The following is a 22,909-nucleotide window of genomic DNA, read 5'->3' on the forward strand; positions in this document are numbered from 1 at the left end:
ACTACAAGCTTCTTGGTAAGAAAAGATTAACTACACTGAAGTTACATCTATTAATCACTGATTCTACTAAACACAAACAAACAGGTCAAAACATTTCATAATAATAATACAAACAAAACGAAGAAGAAAAAGAAGAATGAGATAAAGAATATTAGCTGTGGCTAATGTTATATGTTTCCAATGTATCTTTATGTTTTCTGTAACATTATTCATTATTATGTTGATAATTATCTTTTGCTATAGATCAGAACTAGTACAGTTTATTGTACTAGATATTTAAAGTAAAAAAAAATGCGGGCAGCAGCCATATGCATTTTGTCACCTACACTTTGATGAGTGCAATGCGGATCAGCACTGTGTACGGAGAGACACACCCTGACAGCCCTCTTTTCCCGTCTCTCTGTGCAGGCGCCATCAATCAGCCAGCAGAGGTCGTAATTGCATTAGTTATGAGAGAGTCCCTATCTGGCTTTTAATATCCCACTCCTATCTGAACAACAGGCCAATCGTTGTTCATGTGGCTGCTCTGCCCAGCTGATACGATGAATTGTGTCCCAGGGTGTGTTTTATCACCGCTGCGCCACCTGAGCGACCCTACATGATTCCTTTCTTACTTACTTACTATCCTCCCTATCTACCTACCTTACTTACCTGTCTATCCATGCATGCCTACCTACCTTACCTATATATCTATGAAAAAAATATTTTTCTACTACTCAATTCCCTCCCTACTTACTGTCATTTTACCTGCTTCCCTTCCTACATCTACCTACATTACCTGTTTTTCCTACCTACATCCCTCCCTGCATATTTTGCTGCCTATCTTCCTATCTATCTCCCTAACTTACCTATCTACCTACCTAGCTATCTATAATATTTAAAATATATATACTTATACAAATGTTTAGATACCAGGTTCAACGTTTTGCTCATTTCTCTACAGGGAACAAACTTGTGCATATTCTATGGGTGTGGCAACACCACCTGAACCCAATAAGGATGAACTGTAACATAATTTTCACCATAAAGTGCACATCACATATAGAAAACAAGACGGATTTGAGTCATTTTTACCTGCAAGGTAAACATAGCAATAAACAATGGTCATTTACCTGATCAGGCTGCACAGTGTACAGGCTTTAACAGTACTGTTTATTGTGTTGGGTGAGACTGAAGGCATGCAAGGAAACTTGCAGAATGCTTCTTTTAGTAAACAGTGAACAGTAAATAAAGCTTGGTGACACCTTGATGCCATCAAAACCTTCTTGTTCTTTAAAAAGCTAACATCCATAAAAACATTATGTAAAAAAAAAAGTTTAATGCAAGGTTCCTACTATTGCGTTTTGGAATCTGAACTTCTTGTGATTCCAAAGCCAGCCGACGTTTCTTCTGAAAGAAAACAACCAATCAGACAGAGCACAAGCCAATAGCACATCATTTCACAAAAATGCTGTTTATTTGCAGCTGATAGTTCGTCGAACCTCATCAGACAAATGAGAAGAACATGATTGTGGGTAGATCACATAAAACTTATAACACATTTCGTCACATCATTCAAGTCAAGTTTTCCTAAAACAAATAGATCAGACATAGGCTGGAAACTTAGCTTGAATGGCAGAATTGTAAACTATTTTCTCCCTGATTGTCTAGGATCTTAAATAAACAAGAAAAAATTGCGTGTGCAGTTTTAGTTTGTGTTTGGTTTGTCTGTGTGTTGGAGGTCATGTATAAAGAATAATTGTGTAACTGAGAAAACATTGGCTGACTGGTAAAAAATGAATTTCATACTTTTTTTCTCCAATTTTCCCCCCTAATTTTCTCCCCTAATCTAGTTGTATCCAATTACCCTGATTGGTTACGCTTCACCTCTACCAATACAACCCTCCACTGCTGACTGAGGAGCTTCACAACTGACATGCGCCCCCTCCGACACATATGCGGTACCGACTGCATCTTTTTACCTGCACGAGGCGAGTTCATATGCGGATCAGCCTTGTGCACAGAGAGCCACACCCTGTCCACATTATTCCTCAACTTTGCGCAGATGCCATCAATCAGCCAGCAGAGGTCATAATTGCACCAGTTATGAGGAACCCTGGTCCGGCTTGTCCCACCCTGTAAACAATAGCCAATCGTTGTTCATGTAGCCGCCCAGCCCAGCCGGATGGCAGAGATGACATTCGATACGATGTATTCAAAATCCAAGCTCTGGTATAGAATGTGTTTTTAATAAATAAAAGTAAAATAAATGACAAATACTCATTTTTAAACTTCCTCTGTGTCACTAGACTCTGATACATGCCATTACAGAAATGCTAATGTTGATTATATGAAAGACCTAGAAGGCCAAATAAAAAAAAAAACATGCTATGACTGGTTCCAACTTCCGATAGTCCTTAAGCATTACTATCAGTTGTAAAGCTGTATTAAGCTGTAGTGTTCAGTGATTTAAATCCCTGTAGCTGTGAGGGCATATGTTAACACTACAGCTAAATAAATCATAGTTGTTGACACCTCTGCTGCTGTGCTAAATTGTGCAGCCAGTGCTAAGCGAATTAAAATTAAAGTTCATTTATATAAAATGTTCTTCACAGCAATACTTAGTCATTCAGGGCCTGTATCTTGTTCAGCTAGCCTAGTTAATCAGAATATTGAGCTGGTTTATTTTGTTTAATTATAAATAGACAGTGTTAAAATGTAAGCTCATGGATAAAATAGTTCAGTCATTACAGTCTTACTGTAATTTACATGGTAAAAACAGTAAATGATTAAGTCTTCTGAATCTTAATAGTAAGAGAACAAAAGAGGAAAAACACAGACTCAAATAAATTACTGTAACATGTAAGAAATGTAAAAGATGAAATGCACATTTTCTAAAAGTGTGTCAATTTTACACAGATTGTGTGGCAACAGTTTGGAAAGGGCCATTTCCTGTGCAAGCATAACTTTACCCCATACACAAAGTGAGGTAAACTGCGTTGCCCACTACCGCTGAGATCCAGGGTTTGAATCCCCGGGGTCGCCAAGGCCCAGCAATGAATTGGCACCCATTGCGCCCAGTAATTCTGGGGGAGAGAAACCTGCTGGGGTCCACACAAAGCAAGGTCCAAAAAGATAGGGTTTGATGAATTTGGTATAAAGGCTTGCACAAAGCCCTGACCTTAACCCCAGTGAAGAATTTTGGGATGAGCTGGAACATGGATTGTGAGCCTGCTTTATGTCTATCATCAGTGTTCGAGCTCTCATACCCAAATACCATCTAAAAGGGACACCCTCCAAACTCTTGTGAAAAGCCTTCTCGGAAGACTGGAGGTTGTTGTAGTTTATATGTGCCAACTCCATAAAATGTCTGTGTTTTTAGAATCTAATGTCCCAGAGACTAATGATCAGGTGTCTACATACTTTTAGTCATATAGTTTACTTTCACAAATGCTGGTCATATGAGTCACTCCACACATTGCAAAGCATAATATTAGCACCTTTCCTTATTATGACACAGAACACAAAATACAATCACATCTCTTAATGCCTAATTTCTCTCTAAGGTTAAAATGAATGACTCTAACACAAACAACAAAATAAAAGTGTGAGTGTGACGATCACAAAGAAGCTGTCCACGCCACCTGGCTTTACATGTTAGCCACTTCTCCACTAATTTACATTTTCATTTACATTTTCAGCATTTAGCAGACGCTTTTATCCAAAGCGACTTACACAATGAGCAACTGAGGGTTAAGGGCCTTGCTCAGGGACCCAACAGTGGCAACTTGGTGGTGGCGGGGCTTGAACCGGCAACCTTCTGTTTACTAGTCCGGCAACCTTCTGTTTACTAGTCCAGTACCTTAACCACTGAGCTATCACTGCCCCTAATCACCATGCTTGGTCAACAGCAACAGTAAAAAAGAAAGAAAACAATTCCTATACCACAGTGGTTTTCAGCAGAGGGCCGGCATGCAAATCACAGAACAACTCACTGCTGCTGCATTTGACTGCGTTTGACATGGAAATGAAAAAGAGAATCAATTAAAGAACGTGGAATGAATGTGAGGAAAACGTACCAGAAGATGGAGTTAGCAGGAACATGGTGTTTTAAGTTGTTCTGCTCAGGACCGAAGCTGAAACAGAAAATACAACAGCATGATTACACGGTTATAACACAATGAACATTGCCATACTACATTTAAATTTTTTTAATCCAGCACAGACCAACATTCATTACCAATCATTACTAACTTCCCGGTCTCATATCGCCTCTGCCCTAACTATTTAAGAATGTATTGCAGGCATCATGTTATTAATAGCGCACATGCTAGGGTAAAGCATCACATTTCTCTATGTGCTGTTTAATTTACATATCTGTTAATGACAGCTTATGAATCACTGCTTTTTGTTTTTATTAGTATTTTTATTCTGTCCCAAATTATTCAGAAAGGTTTTATGTTAAATAATGCATCTTTTACTAACTGTAGTTCTGGATCTGTGTGTATAACCTTTACTTAAACGCTGTAATATTTGATTATTTTAGGAATGTCACCATTTCTAAGCTTCTAACTTCTGAGGTAATTAAAAATAATCTGTACAAACAACTGTCAGTAAAGTACAATGTACATAAAACACTGGTATCATTGCCAAGGTCAGGACAAAACTCCAGAATCTTATGCTGTGAGGAAATTGGTCCGAGTAGCCGCTGGTGCACGAAGTGCGCATGCTCTCTAACGTGAACAGAGCGCGCGCCTGCCCTTTTTATCCACGGGAAAGGAAAGCGATCGCGTGTCCTGTCACGTGAGAGTGCGCGTGAAAAGACAGTGCGAGTGCACTTGAGCGTGGAAGAAAAATGCGCGTGCTATTTAACGGTGAAGGAGAACGTGCGCGCGCTTCAAGCACGTCGGGGTGTGCGCGTGCTCGTAATCTGTAAACTTGCCCTCTTTACTGATTACACAACAGAGTTCAATTCTGCTGGGTTGTTTTTCTACCCAAACTCAAACTGGGTTGAGGCAGTTGGGTTAATGGGATCAATCCATTATACTAACAACACAGGGGGGGGGGAACAGATTTACCTGGAGACCTGGGGAATATGGTTCCCCACATGTATATTACTGTGTGTGTAATTATAAAACACTACAGTGATGCTGGTGATGTATTTACCTGTTGCTATTATGTAGAACAAGTTTAATCTATAGATCAGTCCATTATACTAAAAACACAGGTTGGGAACAGATTTACCTGGATTATATGGTTCCCCACATGTATATTACTGTGTGATGATTCTTTTTTTTTTTTTTTTAATGCAAACTACAGGCACACACACATTTTAAGAACAAAATATCTGTATTAGAAATTAGTGTTAAACTAAATTATGCATATATTACAATTATGCAAATATATAATAAAGAAATCCACCTCAATGCAAAGTAAAACTTAAATACATATTTATAGCTTAATAGAAATATATATATTTTTAAACGAAATAAAATAAAATCTGGGATGTGCCCTGGGATTGACTAGCATCACATCCATAGTGCACTCCTGCCGTACGTCCAGTTTCCCCAGGAACAGTTCTGGATCCTCCACGGCCATGACCAGGATAAAGCAGTTACTAAACAGAAATGAATGATTAATTTACTATCTACTTTATAAATAAACTAAAAGAGCAACATAAAATAAAATACAGCAACAAGCAAACTTTTTAGAAATAACGTCCCAGTTAACCTTGGTCTAATCTTCAGTACATGCCGGACAATGAAGGTCTTCCTCTACTGGTGGGTTCCCAACACATGACTGGTCTATGTGACATCCATCACAGGCTATAATAGATAGATCACTTTATTAATCCCAGAGGGAAAGTCAAGGACATATATAATAGCATGGTGCAATGAAAAAGCCAATAAAATTAAGGCATTATTACTATTTTTTTGGTACCACCAGTCATGTGTTGGGAACCCACCAGTAGAGGAAGACCTTCATTGTCCGGTATGTACTGAAGATTAGACCAAGGTTAACTGGGACGTTATTTCTAAAAAGTTTGCTTGTTGCTGTATTTTATTTTATGTTGCTCTTTTAGTTTATTTATAAAGTAGATAGTAAATTAATCATTCATTTCTGTTTAGTAACTGCTTTATCCTGGTCATGGCCGTGGAGGATCCAGAACTGTTCCTGGGGAAACTGGACGTATGGCAGGAGTGCACTATGGATGTGATGCTAGTCAATCTCAGGGCACCATCCCCAAATAAATTTGCACATGTCAGATTTTATTTTATTTAGTTAAAAAAAAAAAATTTTTTATTAAGCTATAAATATGTTAGTTTTTCAAGTATTTAAGTTTTACTTTGCATTGAGGTGGATTTCTTTATTATATATTTGCATAATTGTAATATATGCATAATTTAGTTTAACACTAATTTCTAATACAGATATTTTGTTCTTAAAATGTGTGTGTGCCTGTAGTTTGCAATAAAAAAAAAAAGAATCATCACACAGTAATATACATGTGGGGAACCATATTCCCCAGGTCTCCAGGTAAATCTGTTCCCCCCTGTGTTGTTAGTGTAATGGACTGGTCTATAGGTTAAACTTGTTTTACATATTGAAAACAGTTAAATACATCACCAGCATCACTGTAGTGTTTTATAATTACACACACAGTGATATACAGTGTATCACAAAAGTACCCCTCACATTTCTGCAAAGATTTCATTATATCTTTTCATGGGACAACACTATAGACATGAAACTTGGATATAACTTAGAGTAGTCAGTGTACAACTTGTATTACTGTCTTCTGAAAATAACTCAACACACAGCCATTAATGTCTAAATAGCTGGCAACATAAGTGAGTACACCCCACAGTGAACATGTCCAAATTGTGCCCAAATGTGTCGTTGTCCCTCCCTGGTGTCATGTGTCAAGGTCCCAGGTGTAAATGGGGAGCAGGGCTGTTAAATTTGGTGTTTTGGGTACAATTCTCTCATACTGGCCACTGGATATTCAACATGGCACCTCATGGCAAAGAACTCTCTGAGGATGTGAGAAATAGAATTGTTGCTCTCCACAAAGATGGCCTGGGCTATAAGAAGATTGCTAACACCCTGAAACTGAGCTACAGCATGGTGGCCAAGGTCATACAGCGGTTTTCCGGACAGGTTCCACTCGGAACAGGCTTCGCCAGGGTCGACCAAAGAAGTTGAGTCCACGTGTTCGGCGTCATATCCAGAGGTTGGCTTTAAAAAATAGACACGAGTGCTGCCAGTATTGCTGCAGAGGTTGAAGACGTGGGAGGTCAGCCTGTCAGTACTCAGACCATACGCCACACACTGCATCAACTCGGTCTGCATGGTCATCATCCCAGAGGGAAGCTGACGCACAAGAAAGCCCGCAAACAGTTTGCTGAAGACAAGCAGTCCAAGAACATGGATTACTGGAATGCCCTGTGGTCTGACGAGACCAAGATAAACTTGTTTGGCTCAGATGGTGTCCAGCATGTGTGTCGGCGCCCTGGTGAGAAGTACCAAGACTACTGTATCTTGCCTACAGTCAAGCATGGTGGTGGTAGCATCATGGTCTTGGGCTGCATGAGTGTTGCTGGCACTGGGGAGCTGCAGTTCATTGAGGGAAACATGAATTCCAACATGTACTGATCCCCTCCCTTCGAAAACTTTTGGCAGTTTTCCAAAAGGATAACGACCCCAAACACAACCTCCAAGATGACAACTGCCTTGCTGAGGAAGCTGAAGGTAAAGGTGATGGACTAAACCCAATTGAGCACCTGTGGCGCATCCTCAAGTGGAAGGTGGAGGAGTTCAAGGTGTCTAACATCCACCAGCTCCATGATGTCATCATGGAGGAGTGGAAGAGGATTCCAGTAGCAACCTGTGCAGCTCTGGTGAATTCCATGCCCAGGAGGGTTAAGGCAGTGCTGGATAATAATGGCGGTCACACAAAATATTGACACTTTGGGCACAATTTGGACATGTTCACTGTGGGGTGTAGTCACTTATGTTGCCAGCCATTTAGACATTAATGGCTGTGTGTTGAGTTATTTTCAGAAGACAGTAAATCTACACTGCTATACAAGTTGTACACTGACTACTCCAAGTTATATCCAAGTTTCATGTCTATAGTGTTGTCCCATGAAAAGATATAATGAAATATTTGCAGAAATGTGAGGGGTGTACTCACTTTTGTGATACACTGTACATGTGGGGAACCATATTCCCCAGGCCTCCAGGTAAATCTGTTCCCCCACTGTGTTGTTAGTATAATGGACTGATCTATAGGTTAAACTTGTTCTACATACTGTTTGTTAATTTTAAAATCACATTGATGCGGTTTGTGAAGTTTAAATGAACAAGAGAGATCACCATGAATGAAACTATTTTTGAAAGTAAATGGTAGTGCAGCTGAGATGAGTAACCTTAAATAATAACACAGACTGCTTATTGTCCTGTACGATATAGTTTATTTGTATCTGCACCAAAACATTATCTTGTGTGACAAAACGAGAAGAAACAAACTAGTGTGTGAATAAGAGCATGTCCTGTATTAGGATTTATTTACAAATAAATCTGACACGTTAATTCTAGTTGATTGACAGCAAGGCTGAAGACAGCAGTGTGAAAACCTCTGACTTGCGGTGGAGCAATAAAACCTCTGACAGTAGTTCATTCAATACTTTAAAGTATGTATTTAATTACAAACTACCTAACATACAACCAGGGGCGGAGCCAGGGGGTGGCCAGTGGTGGCCATGGCCACCATAAATGAATCTTCGGCCACCCCTCCGGCCCCCCCCATCACCGCTTTGCCGGCAACTTTTTTTGCGGAAGCATTTCTGCACGCAGGTGTTCTCACAGGGACGCAATTCAACAGCGCACCTCAAAGAAGTAGTTCTCCACCAAAACAGTGCAGTAATACACGACATAAAGGTCAACCACCAACACAATTACAGAAGTAGTACTACTTAGTGCTACTAGTACTACTATTACTATTTAGTAGTATTTGTGGCGAGCTACGAGTAAAGGCACCAGCTGGCTCTGCGCATTCCAGTGTTGCCAGATTGGGCGATTATCCGCCTAATTGGGCGGATTTTGTTGGAAAACAATTTAATAGCAGTTAAATAACACTTCTATTTAAAAGAATATATTCCGTTTTAAGAAGCTCCAGCATTGTAGAAGGCTATTAAAAGTAAAGTCTATTTTCAATGCTGATTTGGCTTAATAGTGTTGGTCAGTCTGTATCATATTGTTGAAAGAAAATTACAGTTAGTTTTCCATGTATTCACACTGGCATGTTCTGGGGTTCAAATGAGTGTCATCATTACACACTAGTTGGCAGCCAAATGATAAAGTATTGCAAAGGAATATCTTTGAAATTCTTCCTCATAATGTTAAGGTTATAGGCTATATTTTGGTTTTTCACTTGTCAGAGAAAATAAAGAGAAAAAAAAGCTTATTATTCTTCGTGATGTAATTCTACATGGCACTTACTGCCTGTATAGGTAAATGAGTGAGTGACCACATAAAAAAAGGTATCAGTTTCTGTGCCACCCCTGTGTGAGCAATGGTCTCAGTCTGGCCACCCCTATGAAAATTGTCTGGCTCCGCCACTGCATACAACATGAAATGTAAAAAGAACATACCGCTATAAATACATATTCCAAATAAACCGACGCTCAACGAAGCGACTGAAAAAAAACGTCATGAGTTTTGCACATGCGCGTTAAAGGGGAAACAGGGGGAACTGAATTCTCCGTAACACCGGCCTACTGGCTAGCTAACCTAAGATAAAAAAGCTTGTTTAGTTATTCAAATTTTAATAGAATAGCATGTGGTCAATATAACATAAGCTAACTAAGCTGTGGAACACAATTTTATAAGCTAGTTAACGTTAGCTTACTTAGCTAGCTACAGCTGAAACCTCAGGAAACGTTTGTGAGCATGCGCATAACCGTAATATCACTAGCGTTGATTATTATGTATTCATAATGTTTTTAACCAGTTTGTTTATTATCTTTTTTTACTAAATTTTAACAGCCTGAAACCAACATGGTGCAGTATTTGCAGCAATAACTCAAAAACATCTTTGTGCTGCTTATTATTATTACTATTATTAGAAGTAGTAGTAGTAATGGCATCAGTGTTAGTATTATTATTATTTACATATCAGCATTAGAGTAAACAATGCATTGGAGTAAACAACCAAACATTTATGGTAAAATTAACCCAGCATTGGGTAAAAAAGAACCTTATAGTTGGTTTGTTGTAACAACCTAGCACAATGGTTAAATAACCCAGCGTAGGTTGCCAAATAGCTCAGGTTGGGTTGTTTTCAACCCAGCATTTTTTAGAGTATATACACTATATATATACTTCTGTGTGTGGTGTATATATATATATATATATATATATATATATATATATACCACACACACAAGCTATATTATGTTGTATATAATATATTGTTTTATATATTATTCATATGCTAATAGATAGTAATAGTTCAGAAAACTAAATGCTATCCGGATAATCAACAGACTAGTCTATATCAAGCTATAAATATAAACTATAATAATTTTAATATAATACATAATTTGAATGTTGCATTTTCTGTAGTAACTTACCCGCAAGGACATGCAATGAAATTCAAACTTTAAAAGAAAACACTCTGCTATTGACGCCTCCCAGATGGTCTTTTTTTATCCGCCAGAAATATTTGGCTTTTTTTACACAATGCAACAGTTTCGCTGATGAATAAAAGTCGTTTTAATGTGCGGTTATGACTTCAGTACGCCTCCATCACCTGTCAGTACAGAACATATTCACCACTTCACCGCTTCACTTTATAAAGCCGCTCACTATTCGCTGGAATATTCCATCGGAAGTGACGCCCGCATTTTTCTAGATGCTTCTAAAAGCACAACGGTACGATAAGTCAAGCACATCTAAACGCTTTCACACATATTATAACTGTAAATATGGAAATGTTCACGTTTTATGTGCATACTGAGTCAAATAAATACTAAAAAATGTGCTAAATGCGCCGTTATGACTGAAGTCAATAGGCTCTATGCACGACTGTCTTCCGGGTTCTCGGGCAGATCAACTTCCGGTATTCATTCGCCGGTGTTCTGTCGATTTATCCTACCCATCGATTTGTCCTACCGAGCATGCGCACATCAGTTTTTGACTCGATGCGGGGAACGCCTATAATTCTGTGCTACCTTTGCCTATTTTATTTCTTGTAGCGGTTAGTAACGTGTGGTTTCGTTTTAATTCTTTAAAAAGTTTAAAGTTTAAGTGTATGTAATGCCATTATTATGTGACTTTAAAAAAAAGCTATATAAAAATATGCAAAGTGCTCAAATTAGCTGTACTTGATTGATTACTGTTGAATAACTGTTTATCTAATAACGCTGTGTGTTAATGTTTTATTTAACCATGGTGATTTGATAATATGTACAGTTAAGGTTGTGTAAAGTTTAAAGTTAATTACTGAGGGAATATGTTGAGCATTTATTACGTGTTTTATGTACTTAGCTATTGGTATGTGTAAAACTATTTTGTTGCTGCTCCCTTGTCAGTTCAGTTGTAATTATTTGAGATTAAGATATCCCTCATAGAGGGTTAGAATATTATTTACTACAAAATGTTTTACAGATCTGTAATATATATATATATATATACAGGTCCTTCTCAAAAAATTAGCATATTGTGATAAAGTTCATTATTTTCCATAATGTAATGATAAAAATTAAACTTTCATATATTTTAGATTCATTGCACACCAACTGAAATATTTCAGGTCTTTTATTGTTTTAATACTGATGATTTTGGCATACAGCTCATGAAAACCCAAAATTCCTATCTCAAAAAATTAGCATATTTCATCCGACCAATAAAAGAAAAGTGTTTTTAATACAAAAAAAGTCAACCTTCAAATAATTATGTTCAGTTATGCACTCAATACTTGGTCGGGAATCCTTTTGCAGAAATGACTGCTTCAATGCGGCGTGGCATGGAGGCAATCAGCCTGTGGCACTGCTGAGGTGTTATGGAGGCCCAGGATGCTTCGATAGCGGCCTTAAGCTCATCCAGAGTGTTGGGTCTTGTGTCTCTCAACTTTCTCTTCACAATATCCCACAGATTCTCTATGGGGTTCAGGTCAGGAGAGTTGGCAGGCCAATTGAGCACAGTAATACCATGGTCAGTAAACCATTCACCAGTGGTTTTGGCACTGTGAGCAGGTGCCAGGTCGTGCTGAAAAATGAAATCTTCATCTCCATAAAGCTTTTCAGCAGATGGAAGCATGAAGTGCTCCAAAATCTCCTGATAGCTAGCTGCATTGACCCTGCCCTTGATAAAACACAGCAAACCAACACCAGCAGCTGACATGGCACCCCAGACCATCACTGACTGTGGGTACTTGACACTGGACTTCAGGCATTTTGGCATTTCCTTCTCCCCAGTCTTCCTCCAGACTCTGGCACCTTGATTTCCGAAAACAGTACTTTGGACCACTGAGCAACAGTCCAGTGCTGCTTCTCTGTAGCCCAGGTCAGGCGCTTCTGCCGCTGTTTCTGGTTCAAAAGTGGCTTGACCTGGGGAATGCGGCACCTGTAGCCCATTTCCTGCACACGCCTGTGCACGGTGGCTCTGGATGTTTCTACTCCACACTCAGTCCACTGCTTCCGCAGGTCCCCCAAGGTCTGGAATCGGCCCTTCTCCACAATCTTCCTCAGGGTCCGGTCACCTCTTCTCGTTGTGCAGCGTTTTCTGCCACACTTTTTCCTTCCCACAGACTTCCCACTGAGGTGCCTTGATACAGCACTCTGGGAACAGCCTATTCGTTCAGAAATTTCTTTCTGTGTCTTACCCTCTTGCTTGAGGGTGTCAATGATGGCCTTCTGGACAGCAGTCAGGTCGGCAGTCTTACCCATGATTGCAGTTTTGAGTAATGAACCAGGCTGGGAGTTTTTAAAAGCCTCAGGAATCTTTTGCAGGTGTTTAGAGTTAATTCGTTGATTCAGATGATTAGGTTAATAGCTCGTTTAGAGAACCTTTTCATGATATGCTAATTTTTTGAGATAGGAATTTTGGGTTTTCATGAGCTGTATGCCAAAATCATCAGTATTAAAACAATAAAAGACCTGAAATATTTCAGTTGGTGTGCAATGAATCTAAAATATATGAAAGTTTAATTTTTATCATTACATTATGGAAAATAATGAACTTTATCACAATATGCTAATTTTTTGAGAAGGACCTGTATATATATATATGTGTGTGTGTGTGTGTGTATACATATATATATATACATCGATTTGTCTGAATATCTGAATATATATATATATATATATATATATATACAGTATATATACGTATAATATAATATATATATATTATACACACTATATTATACACGATATATGTGTGTGTGTATATATATATATATATATAAAATATTATTTACTACAAAATGTTTTGTATACTGGCTAATACAGAAGATGTTCTGTTAATACAGATCTTTAATATATATATATATATATATATATATATATATATATATATATATATATATATATATACAGGTCCTTCTCAAAAAATTAGCATATTGTGATAAAGTTCATTATTTTCCATAATGTAATGATAAAAATTAAACTTTCATATATTTTAGATTCATTGCACACCAACTGAAATATTTCAGGTCTTTTATTGTTTTAATACTGATGATTTTGGCATACAGCTCATGAAAACCCAAAATTCCTAAAAAATCTCAAAAAATTAGCATATCATGAAAAGGTTCTCTAAACGAGCTATTAACCTAATCATCTGAATCAACGAATTAACTCTAAACACCTGCAAAAGATTCCTGAGGCTTTTAAAAACTCCCAGCCTGGTTCATTACTCAAAACTGCAATCATGGGTAAGACTGCCGACCTGACTGCTGTCCAGAAGGCCATCATTGACACCCTCAAGCAAGAGGGTAAGACACAGAAAGAAATTTCTGAACGAATAGGCTGTTCCCAGAGTGCTGTATCAAGGCACCTCAGTGGGAAGTCTGTGGGAAGGAAAAAGTGTGGCAGAAAACGCTGCACAACGAGAAGAGGTGACCGGACCCTGAGGAAGATTGTGGAGAAGGGCCGATTCCAGACCTTGGGGGACCTGCGGAAGCAGTGGACTGAGTGTGGAGTAGAAACATCCAGAGCCACCGTGCACAGGCGTGTGCAGGAAATGGGCTACAGGTGCCGCATTCCCCAGGTCAAGCCACTTTTGAACCAGAAACAGCGGCAGAAGCGCCTGACCTGGGCTACAGAGAAGCAGCACTGGACTGTTGCTCAGTGGTCCAAAGTACTGTTTTCGGAAATCAAGGTGCCAGAGTCTGGAGGAAGACTGGGGAGAAGGAAATGCCAAAATGCCTGAAGTCCAGTGTCAAGTACCCACAGTCAGTGATGGTCTGGGGTGCCATGTCAGCTGCTGGTGTTGGTTTGCTGTGTTTTATCAAGGGCAGGGTCAATGCAGCTAGCTATCAGGAGATTTTGGAGCACTTCATGCTTCCATCTGCTGAAAAGCTTTATGGAGATGAAGATTTCATTTTTCAGCACGACCTGGCACCTGCTTACAGTGCCAAAACCACTGGTGAATGGTTTACTGACCATGGTATTACTGTGCTCAATTGGCCTGCCAACTCTCCTGACCTGAACCCCATAGAGAATCTGTGGGATATTGTGAAGAGAAAGTTGAGAGACACAAGACCCAACACTCTGGATGAGCTTAAGGCCGCTATCGAAGCATCCTGGGCCTCCATAACACCTCAGCAGTGCCACAGGCTGATTGCCTCCATGCCACGCCGCATTGAAGCAGTCATTTCTGCAAAAGGATTCCCGACCAAGTATTGAGTGCATAACTGAACATAATTATTTGAAGGTTGACTTTTTTTGTATTAAAAACACTTTTCTTTTATTGGTCGGATGAAATATGCTAATTTTTTGAGATAGGAATTTTGGGTTTTCATGAGCTGTATGCCAAAATCATCAGTATTAAAACAATAAAAGACCTGAAATATTTCAGTTGGTGTGCAATGAATCTAAAATATATGAAAGTTTAATTTTTATCATTACATTATGGAAAATAATGAACTTTATCACAATATGCTAATTTTTTGAGAAGGACCTGTATATATATATATATAGTGTTTATAATATAGTGTGTATAATATATATTATACACACTATATTGCCAAAAGAACTCGCTAGCCTGCTTTCAAACGCATATGAACTTAAGTTCATCCTGAAAAACTTACCATATAGAAGCACTTTGTAGTTTTACAATTACTGACTGTAGTCCATCTCTTTCTCTACATGCTTTGTTGGCCTCTTTCATGCTGTTTTTCAATGGTCAGGACCCCCACAGAGCAGGTATTATTTAGGTGGTGGATCATTCTCAGCACTGCAGTGACACTGACATGGTGGTGGTGTGTTAGTGTGTGTTGTACTGGTATGAGTGGATCAGACACAGCAGCGCTGCTGGAGTTTTAAAATACTGTGTCCACTCACTGTCCACTCTATTAGACACTCCTACCTAGTTGGTCCACCTTGTAGATGTAAAGTCAGAGACGATCGCTCATCTATTGCTGCTGTTTGAGTCGGTCATCTTCTAGACCTTCATCAGTGGTCACAGGATGCTGCCCACGGGGTGCTGTTGGCTGGATGTTTTTGGTTGTTGGACGATTCTCAGTCCAGCAGTGACAGTGAGGTGTTTAAAAACTCCAACAGCGCTGCTGTGTCCGATCTACTCATAGCAGCACAACACACACTAACACACCACCACCATGTCAGTGTCACTGCAGTGCTGAGAATCATCCACCACCTAAATAATACCTGCTCTGTGGTGGTCCTGTGGGGGTCCTGACCATTGAAGAACAGGGTGAAAGCAGGTTAAAAAGTATGTAGAGAAACATATGGACTACAGTCAGTAATTGTAGAACTAAAAAGTGCTTCTACATGGTAAGTTTTTCAGGATGAACTCAAGTTCATTTGCATGTATAAATAACATAACTGGAGGTGTTATTGTTATTGAACATTTTAAACTAGTTAGAATTTGCTAAATCAGTTTGTAACTTTTGCCAATGTCTCCATGAATTAATAGGAATTATGAAGCCAAGGGAACTTCATGACAGCAGAGCTGAATGGTGATTTACGACAATGCAAAGGATTACTGATTACTGCATAAGTTGCTCCATGCTGCAAGACAGAGCTGACAAGAGCATGATTGAAATTGTAAATATTTAGAGCAGCTATATTATACAGATTTCATCTAATTTTACCTTTATTATTAAAAAGTCAACATTATTTACTGATTTGTACAGCATTGTTACCTGTTTTTCTCGGGTGCAGTGTGACAGTAGATGGGTACATTTTAATGTGCAGAATTTACACCCGAACTACTATGTAACAAATGTAGACACTAATCCTGCAGAGACTCAGGATGTGTTGTTGTTGTAATAATAATGTTGTTAATAAACTAGTTAAAAAATTACACAATTATTTGAGATGTATGGGCCACATAGTGGCTCAGTGGGTGACATTGTCGATTCACAGCAAAAAGGTCCTGGGCTCGATTTACAGGTGTGTTCTTTCTTTGTGGAGTTTGCATGTTCTCCCATGTCTATGTGGGTTTTTTTCCAGGTGCTCCGGTTTTCTCCCACAGTCCAAAGACATGCAAGTGAGGTGAATTAGAGATACAAAATTGTCTATGACTGTGTTTGATATTAAACTTGTGAATTGATAAATCTTGTGTAATGAGTAACTACCGTTCCTGTCATGAATGTAATCAACATGATGTTAAAATCCTAATAAAAAATTTTTTTTAGATATATGTCTGAGAGACAGGTCAATGAATCATGTGTGCTACCCATCGTTTTTAATAATATACAGAGCTATCGAGATGTGCTACCACTAATTATAATAATATACAGACCTATCGAGATGTGCTACCTATAGTTCATAATAATATACAGAGCTATCGAGATGTGCTACCTATAGTTCATAATAATATACAGAGCTATCGAGATGTGCTACCTATAGTTCATAATAATATACAGAGCTATCGAGATGTGCTACCTATAGTTTATAATAATATACAGAGCTATCGAGATGTGCTACCTATAGTTCATAATAATATACAGAGCTATCGAGATGTGCTACCTATAGTTTATAATAATATACAGACCTATCGAGATGTGCTACCTATAGTTTATAATAATATACAGACCTATCGAGATGTGCTACCTATAGTTCATAATAATATACAGACCTATCGAGATGTGCTACCTATAGTTCATAATAATATACAGAGCTATCGAGATGTGCTACCTATAGTTTATAATAATATATAGACCTATCGAGATGTGCTACCTATAGTTCATAATAATATACAGACCTATCGAGATGTGCTACCTATAGTTTATAATAATATACAGACCTATCGAGATGTGCTACCTATAGTTTATAATAATATACAGACCTATCGAGATGTGCTACCTATAGTTCATAATAATATATAGACCTATCGAGATGTGCTACCTATAGTTCATAATAATATACAGAGCTATCGAGATGTGCTACCTATAGTTTATAATAATATACAGACCTATCGAGATGTGCTACCTATAGTTCATAATAATATATAGACCTATCGAGATGTGCTACCTATAGTTCATAATAATATACAGAGCTATCGAGATGTGCTACCTATAGTTTATAATAATATATAGACCTATCGAGATGTGCTACCTATAGTTCATAATAATATACAGAGCTATCGAGATGTGCTACCTATAGTTTATAATAATATACAGACCTATCGAGATGTGCTACCTATAGTTTATAATAATATACAGAGCTATCGAGATGTGCTACCTATAGTTCATAATAATATACAGACCTATCGAGATGTGCTACCTATAGTTTATAATAATATACAGACCTATCGAGATGTGCTACCTATAGTTCATAATAATATACAGACCTATCGAGATGTGCTACCTATAGTTTATAATAATATATAGACCTATCGAGATGTGCTACCTATAGTTCATAATAATATACAGAGCTATCGAGATGTGCTATCTATAGTTCATAATATTATACAGACCTATCGAGATGTGCTACCTATAGTTTATAATAATATATAGACCTATCGAGATGTGCTACCTATAGTTTATAATAATATACAGAGCTATCGAGATGTGCTACCTATAGTTTATAATAATATACAGAGCTATCGAGATGTGCTACCTATAGTTCATAATAATATACAGAGCTATCGAGATGTGCTACCTATAGTTTATAATAATATACAGAGCTATCGAGATGTGCTACCTATAGTTTATAATAATATACAGAGCTATCGAGATGTGCTACCTATAGTTCATAATAATATACAGAGCTATCGAGATGTGCTACCTATAGTTTATAATAATATACAGAGCTATCGAGATGTGCTACCTATAGTTCATAATAATATACAGAGCTATCGAGATGTGCTACCTATAGTTTATAATAATATACAGAGCTATCGAGATGTGCTACCTATAGTTCATAATAATATACAGACCTATCGAGATGTGCTACCTATAGTTCATAATAATATACAGAGCTATCGAGATGTGCTACCTATAGTTTATAATAATATACAGAGCTATCGAGATGTGCTACCTATAGTTTATAATAATATACAGAGCTATCGAGATGTGCTACCTATAGTTCATAATAATATACAGAGCTATCGAGATGTGCTACCTATAGTTTATAATAATATACAGAGCTATCGAGATGTGCTACCTATAGTTCATAATAATATACAGAGCTATCGAGATGTGCTACCTATAGTTTATAATAATATACAGAGCTATCGAGATGTGCTACCTATAGTTCATAATAATATACAGACCTATCGAGATGTGCTACCTATAGTTCATAATAATATACAGAGCTATCGAGATGTGCTACCTATAGTTCATAATAATATACAGAGCTATCGAGATGTGCTACCTATAGTTTATAATAATATACAGAGCTATCGAGATGTGCTACCTATAGTTCATAATAATATACAGAGCTATCGAGATGTGCTACCTATAGTTCATAATAATATACAGAGCTATCGAGATGTGCTACCTATAGTTCATAATAATATACAGAGCTATCGAGATGTGCTACCTATAGTTTATAATAATATACAGAGCTATCGAGATGTGCTACCTATAGTTCATAATAATATACAGACCTATCGAGATGTGCTACCTATAGTTTATAATAATATACAGAGCTATCGAGATGTGCTACCTATAGTTCATAATAATATACAGAGCTATCGAGATGTGCTACCTATAGTTCATAATAATATACAGAGCTATCGAGATGTGCTACCTATAGTTTATAATAATATACAGAGCTATCGAGATGTGCTACCTATAGTTCATAATAATATACAGACCTATCGAGATGTGCTACCTATAGTTTATAATAATATACAGAGCTATCGAGATGTGCTACCTATAGTTTATAATAATATACAGAGCTATCGAGATGTGCTACCTATAGTTTATAATAATATACAGAGCTATCGAGATGTGCTACCTATAGTTTATAATAATATACAGAGCTATCGAGATGTGCTACCTATAGTTTATAATAATATACAGACCTATCGAGATGTGCTACCTATAGTTCATAATAATATATAGAGCTATCGAGATGTGCTACCTATAGTTCATAATAATATATAGACCTATCGAGATGTGCTACCTATAGTTCATAATAATATACAGACCTATCGAGATGTGCTACCTATAGTTTATAATAATATACAGAGCTATCGAGATGTGCTACCTATAGTTTATAATAATATACAGAGCTATCGAGATGTGCTACCTATAGTTCATAATAATATATAGACCTATCGAGATGTGCTACCTATAGTTCATAATAATATACAGACCTATCGAGATGTGCTACCTATAGTTCATAATAATATATAGACCTATCGAGATGTGCTACCTATAGTTCATAATAATATACAGAGCTATCGAGATGTGCTACCTATAGTTTATAATAATATACAGAGCTATCGAGATGTGCTACCTATAGTTCATAATAATATACAGAGCTATCGAGATGTGCTACCTATAGTTTATAATAATATACAGAGCTATCGAGATGTGCTACCTATAGTTTATAATAATATACAGAGCTATCGAGATGTGCTACCTATAGTTCATAATAATATACAGAGCTATCGAGATGTGCTACCTATAGTTTATAATAATATATAGAGCTATCGAGATGTGCTACCTATAGTTTATAATAATATATAGACCTATCGAGATGTGCTACCTATAGTTCATAATAATATACAGACCTATCGAGATGTGCTACCTATAGTTTATAATAATATACAGAGCTATCGAGATGTGCTACCTATAGTTTATAATAATATACAGAGCTATCGAGATGTGCTACCTATAGTTTATAATAATATACAGAGCTATCGACATGTGCTACCTATAGTTTATAATAATATACAGAGCTATCGAGATGTGCTACCTATAGTTTATAATAATATACAGAGCTATCGACATGTGCTACCTATAGTTCATAATAATATACAGACCTATCGAGATGTGCTACCTATAGTTCATAATAATATATAGACCTATCGAGATGTGCTACCTATAGTTCATAATAATATACAGACCTATCGAGATGTGCTACCTATAGTTCATAATAATATATAGACCTATCGAGATGTGCTACCTATAGTTCATAATAATATACAGACCTATCGAGATGTGCTACCTATAGTTCATAATAATATACAGAGCTATCGAGATGTGCTACCTATAGTTTATAATAATATACAGAGCTATCGAGATGTGCTACCTATAGTTTATAATAATATACAGACCTATCGAGATGTGCTACCTATAGTTTATAATAATATACAGAGCTATCGAGATGTGCTACCTATAGTTTATAATAATATACAGACCTATCGAGATGTGCTACCTATAGTTTATAATAATATACAGAGCTATCGAGATGTGCTACCTATAGTTCATAATAATATACAGACCTATCGAGATGTGCTACCTATAGTTCATAATAATATACAGAGCTATCGAGATGTGCTACCTATAGTTTATAATAATATACAGAGCTATCGAGATGTGCTACCTATAGTTTATAATAATATATAGACCTATCGAGATGTGCTACCTATAGTTCATAATAATATACAGACCTATCGAGATGTGCTACCTATAGTTTATAATAATATACAGACCTATCGAGATGTGCTACCTATAGTTCATAATAATATATAGACCTATCGAGATGTGCTACCTATAGTTCATAATAATATACAGAGCTATCGAGATGTGCTACCTATAGTTCATAATAATATACAGAGCTATCGAGATGTGCTACCTATAGTTCATAATAATATACAGACCTATCGAGATGTGCTACCTATAGTTTATAATAATATACAGACCTATCGAGATGTGCTACCTATAGTTTATAATAATATACAGACCTATCGAGATGTGCTACCTATAGTTCATAATAATATATAGACCTATCGAGATGTGCTACCTATAGTTCATAATAATATACAGAGCTATCGAGATGTGCTACCTATAGTTTATAATAATATACAGACCTATCGAGATGTGCTACCTATAGTTCATAATAATATACAGAGCTATCGAGATGTGCTACCTATAGTTTATAATAATATACAGACCTATCGAGATGTGCTACCTATAGTTTATAATAATATACAGACCTATCGAGATGTGCTACCTATAGTTTCATAATAATATACAGACCTATCGAGATGTGCTACCTATAGTTTATAATAATATACAGACCTATCGAGATGTGCTACCTATAGTTCATAATAATATACAGACCTATCGAGATGTGCTACCTATAGTTTATAATAATATATAGACCTATCGAGATGTGCTACCTATAGTTCATAATAATATACAGACCTATCGAGATGTGCTACCTATAGTTCATAATAATATACAGACCTATCGAGATGTGCTACCTATAGTTCATAATAATATACAGACCTATCGAGATGTGCTACCTATAGTTTATAATAATATACAGAGCTATCGAGATGTGCTACCTATAGTTTATAATAATATACAGAGCTATCGAGATGTGCTACCTATAGTTTATAATAATATACAGAGCTATCGAGATGTGCTACCTATAGTTTATAATAATATACAGAGCTATCGAGATGTGCTACCTATAGTTTATAATAATATACAGAGCTATCGAGATGTGCTACCTATAGTTCATAATAATATACAGAGCTATCGAGATGTGCTACCTATAGTTCATAATAATATACAGAGCTATCGAGATGTGCTACCTATAGTTCATAATAATATACAGACCTATCGAGATGTGCTACCTATAGTTCATAATAATATACAGACCTATCGAGATGTGCTACCTATAGTTTATAATAATATATAGACCTATCGAGATGTGCTACCTATAGTTCATAATAATATACAGAGCTATCGAGATGTGCTACCTATAGTTCATAATAATATACAGACCTATCGAGATGTGCTACCTATAGTTTATAATAATATACAGAGCCTATCGAGATGTGCTACCTATAGTTTATAATAATATACAGAGCCTATCGAGATGTGCTACCTATAGTTTATAATAATATACAGAGCTATCGAGATGTGCTACCTATAGTTCATAATAATATACAGACCTATCGAGATGTGCTACCTATAGTTTATAATAATATACAGACCTATCGAGATGTGCTACCTATAGTTCATAATAATATACATCTGTCTCGCGTGTGT

General features: G+C 36.9%; 1 protein-coding gene across 5 annotated transcripts in view; it reads right to left on the reverse strand.

Moving 5' to 3' along the window:
* The window catches only part of tmem269 (transmembrane protein 269), a 40,942-nt gene that overhangs the window by 5,697 nt on the left and 12,336 nt on the right, over nucleotides 1-22,909 (reverse strand). For 2 of the 5 annotated variants that reach the window (XM_063015216.1, XM_063015215.1), the window contains exon 2: nucleotides 4,059-4,115. In XM_063015216.1, coding sequence (XP_062871286.1) covers nucleotides 4,059-4,083 — 25 coding nt within the window. In that variant the 5' untranslated portion in view covers nucleotides 4,084-4,115. Of the gene's footprint in view, nucleotides 1-1,334; nucleotides 1,390-1,961; nucleotides 2,116-4,058; nucleotides 4,118-10,616; nucleotides 11,159-22,909 lie in introns of those variants that run through there. The other 3 variants (XM_063015218.1, XM_063015213.1, XM_063015217.1) reach the window with 3 other exon arrangements.

Source organism: Trichomycterus rosablanca, chromosome 19, assembly GCF_030014385.1.
Source record: "Trichomycterus rosablanca isolate fTriRos1 chromosome 19, fTriRos1.hap1, whole genome shotgun sequence".
NCBI classification, from domain to species: Eukaryota; Metazoa; Chordata; class Actinopteri; order Siluriformes; family Trichomycteridae; genus Trichomycterus; species Trichomycterus rosablanca.